General features: G+C 35.2%; 1 protein-coding gene across 1 annotated transcript; it reads right to left on the bottom strand.

The window, feature by feature from the left end:
• Window positions 1–280: 280 nt before the first annotated feature.
• Window positions 281–4,737, bottom strand: LOC148195242 (flagellar radial spoke protein 5-like). The gene is made up of 7 exons (XM_088095134.1): window positions 4,674–4,737; window positions 1,791–1,844; window positions 1,610–1,698; window positions 1,448–1,527; window positions 1,210–1,321; window positions 811–930; window positions 281–679 (listed from the first exon to the last, which is right to left on the bottom strand). Exons 1-7 carry the CDS (start codon window positions 4,735–4,737, stop codon window positions 494–496), a joined length of 705 nt encoding a protein of 234 aa, XP_087951260.1. The 3' UTR covers window positions 281–493.
• Window positions 4,738–8,969: the final 4,232 nt, after the last annotated feature.

Genomic DNA, 8,969 nt, shown 5'->3' with positions numbered 1-8,969 from the left:
ATTTACACAGCTCTGCAACTGGTGGTTACCGAAGCTGTCATAAGCTGTTTGAGTAATTGTGTGAATGAAAATGGATAAGATATATACAGATTTATTAATTCCTTTGCTTGCATAAAATTAGGGAACAATTTATTCAAGGTACACAATTTATTTTTCTTCCTCCTTACTCCATCTCTTCCATTTTACCACTAAATCATATGTAATCTTCTTTGAATGATCTTTGTAGTATTTGCTAATTGTTATTGTTATAGAAAAAGGAAAAGTTGTTCTAAAACTCACATTTGAGAAAACTATATTAGAGAATTCATTACTTTCTCTTTTCATGTATTTTGTCTTTTTACCAGTCGGAGGAATCCATAAAAGTATTACATACAGAAATTCAACTGTCAAAAAAATGGGCTTGAACACTTTCCTCTGTCGCCAATCCCCTTTTCATGCTCTTGTACTATATAAAAAAACACAGCATTTCACTAGTTTGATAACCCAACATGACTCATGCACGCCTGTATTCATCTCCGCAATCACCAATCACTTTTAGTAGATCCTTTCCTTTCGCTGTGGCTTCTCTTATGCTGCCCACATCATCTTCATCAAGAGCAAGAGAAAATATAGCATTGGCGTCTTGAATATGTTCTGACAAGCCAAGTCTGACACCAATCATCGATCCTGCTACAGCAGGCTGCATGTTTGACAAGAGGCAAAATGAAAGGGATATATACCAGGCCTTATCAATGTAACATGAGAATGAGATTTTATAGCAATAAGCACGTCAAATTCTGGAGAGAGAAGAAATCAATCAACTAAATTCACCTGATCTAATATATACTTCACTGCAACCGTTGTAATTGAAACACCATGTTTAGAAGCTACTTGTTTCAGAGTCCGAAGTAGTCCCTGGAACAAATTCCATCCTCCCCAAGCATCTACCATCTGTCAACAGATGCAAAGTATAGAAAAAAAACATATGAATATAACTAAGTTATGTGGACAAAAATTCAAATCATCAACTTGAATTGTTATATAGCCTACATATTGATTCAGAGTTATTTGTCATTGATAACCCTTTTCCAGACCATCTACCAAAAAGGCTTATCTTAGCTTTACAATGTAGCATATTTAGAAGAGACAGAACCTTTTTATAGAGCACAAAAGGTGCTAAATGTTTCTTAAACTACCTACAATTAAAGAAAGGTTGTCATGAAATCGTACCCTTTTGTACTTTTGGAGGGAGGGAGTGTTTATTGAAGGACCAGCAAAAGGAATAGCTATGTTGGTGTCAAGGAACTTCTCAGACAATAGACCACCCATTACCGTTCCATACCTGCATCAGAAATTGATCTAAGTGGAAATTCTTTTAGATAAATTCTACTAAACTTTCATCTAGTATTTGAAAGGACTATTTTCTATGCTGAAAATTCTTTATCCTCTAAGAAAGGGAGAGAGAGACGTTATAAGTTTGACTCCTGTATGCTGACAAAGCTCTGCCATTCTTTGTTGAGGACGCATATCGACAAGTGAGTGTTGTACCTGAAATCGAAGATACCAATAAGGTTCACGAACTATATAGATTATTAAAAGAACTCAAAAAAATTAAAGCAAGTGGATATACCTGATTGCTTACAACAGGAATCTCATTTTCAAGAATAATCTGTAACCTCTCTGTATCAAAATTTGTCAGAGCCACGGTCTTGATTTTACCTGTATCAAAATTTAACTAGCGTAGTTTGATCAAAGCAAGAAATGTGAACTTATATGTGAATTCGTAACCGTTAATCAGAAACAAAACTAACCTTCTTCTTTCAAGTCTGTAAGGTGTTTTAGCGTATTAAAGTGTAATGCAAATTCTAGAAGAATGTAGAAGCTCCTTAAGATAGAAGAATTGAAATGTAATACAAGTTCTAGAATATTCTAGAAAAACCTAAGATAGGAAGAAAAATCAAGAATATTCTACATAGGTAAAAATCTAGAACATTCCACATAAGTTGTGGCTAGTATGTTCTAGAATAATCTATGGGTCTATAAATACCCATGAACTCTACCATTTGATGTATGTAGCCAACATCTATCATTTTGTATGAACCAACATCTACTACAACTAAAGACGACTACAACACATCTTCCAACTACTACTTCTACATTCAACTATCTCTACGTTTTCTCTATTACATCAACTACTCCTTTCACAACCTAAAATACTAACAGTGGTACCAGAGCTACGTTCGGTCATCTACTGGGCGTAGATAAAATTTTCAACTACCTCAAACAAAACTATAACTCATTCTACTACTTCCAAATATATTCTCAACACATGGCTACTACTAATCAAACATCATCAATTCCAGTACCTATTTTCAAAGGAGAAAATTATGATTTTTGGAGTGTCAAAATGAAGACATTCTTCCGCTCTCAAGATTTATGGGATATCATAGAAGAGGGATTCAATATTCCAGAAGACACCTCTACTCTTACTGCAGCTCAAAAGAAGGAGTTGAAGGAAAACAAGCAGAAGGATTCAAGGGCTTTATTTGTTCTTCAACAAGCAGTTGATGACACAATATTTCCAAGGATAATTGGTGCCACAAGTGCAAAACAAGCTTGGAACACAATACAAGAGGAGTTTCAAGGAAGTGACGAGGTACGCAATATTAAACTTCATTCTCTAAGACGAGAGTTTGAATTATTAAGAATGAAAGAATCTGAGACCATTAAAGACTACTATTCTAAAATAAAAGAAATAGTTAGTCAGATGAGAGCCTATGGGGAAAATATTATTGACAAAAAGATCGTTGAGAAAATTTTAATTTCTATTCCCCAAAAGTATGATGCAATCGTAACCGCGATTGAACAAACAAAAGATTTGGCTACATTGTCAGTCACACAACTAATGGGCTCTCTTGAAGCTTATGAACAAAGATTGAAAAGGCATGAAGAAGACTCGGTTGAAAATGCCTTTCAATCAAAACTAAAATTACGGTCTCAGAATAAAGAATATGAAGGAAATAAAAGTAGAGAAGAAATTTCTAGAAATAAAGAAAATCCTAGAAGTTTCTCGAAGACTCGTCAAGAAAAATATCCTCCATGTGGCATATGTAAAAAGACAAGTCACTTGGAAAAAGATTGTTGGCATCATGGAAAACCTCAATGCCACTATTGCAAGAAATTTGGTCACGTAGAAAAGTATTGTCGTAATAAAAATAAGTATCAAGCAAACTTTGCGGAAGAAGATAATCAAGAGAAACTCTTATTCTACGCCAATCAAGAATCTTCTGGTAGAGAAGGAAGTTGGTACTTGGATAGTGGATGCAGCAATCACATGGCGAAAGATCAAAGCATCTTCAAAGAGATTGATAAATCTGTCAATGTCAAAGTTCGGCTAGGAAATGGCACCACAGTGGAGTCTCGAGGCAAAGGAACTGTCATGGTGGAGACAAAGAAAGGTACGAAATTCATCAAGGATGTTTTACTAGTTCCAAATCTTAAAGAAAATCTTTTAAGTATTGGCCAAATGATGGAGAATGGATATTCTCTTCATTTTGAGAAAGATACATGCAAAATTTATGACAACAAAATGATAGAAATTGGCCAAGTAAAAATGGAGAAGAGAAATAGAAGCTTTCCTATAAGCTTCAAACCTGGAACTAATATTGCCATGAAGGTAGAAGTTGATGACTCATGGCTTTGGCATAGGAGATTTGGCCACTTCAACACACATGCCTTAAAACTTCTATATACGAAAAACATGATGAGAGATCTTCCATGCTTGAAGGAGAATAATGAATCATGTGAAGGATGTCTCCTCGGAAAACAACATCGATTACCATTCTCGACAGACAAAGCATGGAGAGCAAAAGACTTATTGGAGTTGATTCATACCGATGTTTGCGGACCGATGAGAACACCTTCACATCATAACAACAGGTATTTCATCCTCTTCATTGATGACTTCTCTAGAATGACATGGGTCTATTTCTTAAAGGCAAAGTCAGAAGTTTTTGGAGTATTCAAGAAATTCAAGGCCCTTGTTGAGAAGCAAAGTGGAAAACAGCTAAAAGTACTTAGAAGTGATCGTGGCAAGGAGTACACATCTCACGAGTTTGACAAATTCTGTGAAGATGAAGGCATAGAGCGACAACTTACAGTCGCATATACTCCACAACAAAATGGCGTGTCAGAGAGAAAGAATCGCACAGTTATGGAGATGGCAAGATCAATGCTAAAAGAGAAAAGTATGCCTAATACTTTTTGGGCTGAAGCAGTTTACACTGCAGTTTATATTCTAAACAGATGTCCAACTAAAGCAGTCCAAGATAAGACTCCTATTGAAGCTTGGAGTGGGAGAAAGCCATCGGCTAAACACCTACGAGTATTTGGATCTATCTGCTACATACATGTTCCTGATCAAAGGAGGCACAAGCTTGAAGACAAAACTATACGAGGAATATTTTTGGGATATAGCACACAGTCAAAAGGCTATCGAGTTTACAACCTACAAACTAAAAAGCTCATCATCAGTTGAGATGTTGAAGTTGATGAAAATGCTTCTTGGAATTGGGAAGAAGAAAAAGTTGTTAAAAGCAACATTCTACTTCCAGTGCAACAATCTCAAGAAGAAACTCAAGAAGAGGAAGAAAATTTAGGTACGCTTTCTTCACCTCCACAACAAGATTCTTCACCTGAATCTAGTCCAAGAAGAGTAAGATCTTTGGTAGACATATATGAAACTTGCAATATGGCCATGATTGAACCTAACTGTTATGAAGAAACATCAAAGCAAGAAGTATGGTCAAGGAAATGGAGGAAGAAGATCAAACTGAAGATATGTTACCAAGACAAAGATTTGAACTACTATGCACAATGTTTGGAGTTACCGAATTTGCATTAAGGAGGAGTATTAAAGTGTAATGCAAATTCTAGAAGAATGTAGAAGCTCCTTAAGATAGAAGAATTGAAATGTAATACAAGTTCTAGAATATTCTAGAAAAACCTAAGATAGGAAGAAAAATCAAGAATATTCTACATAGGTAAAAATCTAGAACATTCCACATAAGTTGTGGCTAGTATGTTCTAGAATAATCTATGGGTCTATAAATACCCATGAACTCTACCATTTGATGTATGTAGCCAACATCTATCATTTTGTATGAACCAACATCTACTACAACTAAAGACGACTACAACACATCTTCCAACTACTACTTCTACATTCAACTATCTCTACGTTTTCTCTATTACATCAACTACTCCTTTCACAACCTAAAATACTAACATAGCGCATCCAAGTAGCTTGGATTTGAATAATCCCACCTAAATCCATTAGAGATAGAGGTGAATTGTCACAAGAATCCTGAACTTAAGAGAGTTAGAACTATTTACAGAAGTAGTTTGGCTAGACAGTGGGAATCCAGTACTCATTTCACTATTTCAGTACATAATCAAAATGTATGATGTTTTGTATGATGGTCTCATGGTCATGGATGATGGTAATCGTTATGATTTTCCCTAAAAATTTCAAGAATTGCAAAATGTGGATAAATAATTATGCTGCTTGAACCATGATAGTTTGTAGATCAAATAAACACAATACAGAGGGATTAACTACCAATGGAACTGAAGCATGTCCAAGGATTCTACATCCATCTCTTCCTTGAAACATTGATGCTGTCTTTTACATAGCTAGCAATCATCTTAACTGGCGGAGGAACCCACTTAGTGAGACTGCACCAAATAATACAATGGACAATAAGAAAATACTTTCTTTTATATTTTCAATAACAATTTGGAAATATATGGTAGAACGCTTACCAGCCAAATACTATAAAAGGAGCTGCATGTGAAAACCTGATAAATTAATATATACAAATCCATTCTCTGATCACACTTTTAAATGCACTGTGCCACGTCAAATTCCACTCTTTTCCTCTCTGCATGCACTAATGCCATCTGTGAAGTTGGAAGCTTCCAAAAGCTGTAGTGGAAATCAGGTGGCAGTATGTGAGTGCACCATCGTTTGACGAGGAAGAGAAAAACAATTTCTCTGAAAACACTTCTCTTCCTTCCATGCAATCTTCTTCTTCCTCAAGAAATTCTGGCCTTCCATCTTCTCTGCATTCTCCCTGAACTCTTTCATATTCTCTCTAAGATAACTCACCTTCATCTCCTCCAATCTCATTTCAGACACCGTAGGAAACCTCTCTGCACCGTGAGCATTCTTCTGAACCGAACAGAACTGAGAACTGAACTGGTAAGTTCTCGTCTCTGCACCTTCATCTATTTAGTTCCTGCAAACCAAAATTCTGGTTGCATGCGTGAGTTAGAAGTCTGATCTGTTTACGGTTTTGGTGTGTTAGATTAAGTTGAAGTGGTTGAGTGAATTTCTGATAGAAAGCCGTGAGAGCACGAGAGAAACTCTAAGCCTTTGGAAGTGCACTGCTAGATCAGGTAAGGGAAGCTTATAAGTTTAATTCATACGGCTTGATTTCTTTGTGATATGAGTTGCATGTATGTAAAGTCTGATGTTTGAGCTGTTATGAATGGTTACTGATATCTGATATGATTTCTGATGTTGGTTTAATCTGTCATGAACATATACTGATTTTATGTATTATATATGTTGTTTTTGATTTTGATTAAATGCATGTTGATCTGATCATGTATAAATGGAGTATGGTGATTGTATAGTTGGAATGATTCAAATGTTGAAATCTGTATGATGATGATGTTAAGGTGATAACAGTTGAAAAACTGTTATTTTCATGCTTAAAAGTGATACTAAAAGCAACCTTTAGACTTAGAAACTAGCTTGAAATCATGCATTTTGTTTATATTTTCAGAAATAAGAGAGCTGGACAGGTTTATGCTTGATTTAAGTGTTTTTGTGCAGGTTTTGAGGTGAATTTGGTGAAAGAAGTGAAGAATAAGAGAGAGGACATTAGAAAAGACAAGAAAGAGTGCAAAAAGGAGAAGTCGAAGGCACCGCTCAGCGGCAAACTACCGCTGAGCGGCACTCAAGAGGTGGCGTTGGAACCGCTGAGGGGCAAATGGCCGCTGAGGGGAAGAAAGAAGACGCGTAACCACCGCTGAGCGGTAAATGGCGCTGAGCGGCACTTTTTGGGCTTGGGCTTTTGTAATCTTTTGTAACTCTAGATTAGTATATAAGGGCTTGCACGTCCTTTAGTTAGACATCTTTGGCAGAAACGAGGCAAACACTCTCTCTTTCACCCCTTTGAAGGAGGATCTTGGATGCTCAGGCTACCTCTTCCACTTTATTGGGTTTATTCTTTCATACTTTCATTGTTATTCATCTAGGTTCACCATGAATATGGTGAACTAAACCTTGTATGTTTGTTGGGGAATCAATGTAATCTCTTGAAGCTCTCATATATGGATTTGTTGAATACATCTTTGAATTAAGACATATGCTTTCTTTTCATCATTAGTTAGGGTTTTTCCTCTTTGCTCAATGCTTGCATTGTTTAACTCATTCTAATGCATGATTATTGGTTTTGTTGATACGGACACGTACGGGGAAATCTAGATCCGGGGAATTTCTCCCAATATTTTACTGACAATATTATATTGGTTGCCTTAAGCTCCTGCGGTAATGAACTAATCATTAGGAATGCTAGGAATTGTATGAACTATTTGATTAGGGAGAAGCCATCTAGAATGGTACATTAGTGAGTGGCATTAACAATGATGATTTGAATGATGAATTCCTAAAATATATGAGAGTGGATGAGATGAAATTGACCCCCAACAACATATTCATTCATATATTCCATTGAAAGTGTTTATCTTTTGTCTTTGCCATTGATCAAAATTCATGCATACATGTTTATTTTCTGTCTTGCATTTTAAACCCAAATATTTCGTTTGTAAGTCTTAGTTAATCAAGAAACCACATAACTAAACTAGGCCGTGAGTCCTTTGGGAAGAACGATACTTGGTCTTACCAAGTTTTATTAGTTGAACGATTCGGTCATACTTGCCGATTGTGAAACAAGTTTGTGACATCATATTTTGGTGCTTACAAATTTGTCCATCAAGTTTTTGGCGCCGTTGCCGGGGATTCGTGGTTTAACTGGTTAATTTGTGTGATTATTGATTACCTTTGACTTTAATTTTGAATTTCTGTTTTTATTTTTTCTGTTTTTATTAGATTTTATTTTTTTTAGATTTGATTTTTATCTTTTTGATTAGATTTTATTTTTATCTTTTTAGATTAGATTTTATTTTATTTTCGAATTTTTATTTTATTTTTCTGTTTTCTGTTTTTCTGTTTTTTGTTTTTTATTTTTAGGTTAGATTTTATTAGATTTTATTTTTATCTTTTTAGATTAGATTTTATTTTTATTCTATCTTTTAGGTTAGGTTAGATTTTATTTTATTTTATCTTTTAGATTAGATTTTATTTTTTATTTTTATTTTTTTTTTTTTTAGATTAGGTTTTATTATATTTTATTTCATTCTATCTTCTAAATCTTTTATCTTTTTATATCTTTTCAATCTTTATTTTCTTCTATATCTTTTTGTGCTAACAAATCTTTTCTAGGGTTTTGTTTTCTTGTGCATGCAGAAGGCAATTCGAACTAGAAGTAAGAAAACAACAGAACCACTACTTGAAGGACTAGACGAGAGTAGAAGGAGGAGAAGAATCAGAACGTCCAGAGAACTTTTCCCTTCTCCTGAAACTCTCCTACAATCATCACCACAAGGTTCTGTTCACAGCACAGGGAGTATGGAGAACAATAATAATGCTAGAAGAACTCTTGCAGATTACACTAATCTTGCTGGACCTCAGCACTTCAATAGCATAGCTCGACCTAGAGTCAATGCAGCCAACATGGAGGTCAAACCAGCATTAATTCAACTGGTAAAGAGTAATCAATTTACTGGGTTATCACATGAAAGCCCATATGAGCACCTTACAACATTTAATGAGATCTGCAACACGGTCAAGATCAATGGGG

The sequence above is a fragment of the Vigna umbellata genome, chromosome 7, assembly GCF_029865625.1.
Source record: "Vigna umbellata cultivar VRB3 chromosome 7, Vumbellata_1.0, whole genome shotgun sequence".
Classification (NCBI taxonomy): domain Eukaryota; kingdom Viridiplantae; phylum Streptophyta; class Magnoliopsida; order Fabales; family Fabaceae; genus Vigna; species Vigna umbellata.
This window is presented reverse-complemented; position numbering and strand designations above follow the sequence as displayed.

Excerpts from the sequence above, each read along its gene's own strand:
- LOC148195242 (XM_088095134.1), bottom strand. The coding sequence starts at position 4,737 with ATGGCCATATTGCAAGTTTCATATATGTCTACCAAAGATCTTACTCTT. Across the intron at positions 931-1,209 it reads CCCTCCAAAAGTACAAAAGG|ATGGTAGATGCTTGGGGAGG; the intron begins GTACGATTTCAT and ends ATCTGTTGACAG. Across the intron at positions 680-810 it reads TGAAGTATATATTAGATCAG|CCTGCTGTAGCAGGATCGAT; the intron begins GTGAATTTAGTT and ends TCAAACATGCAG.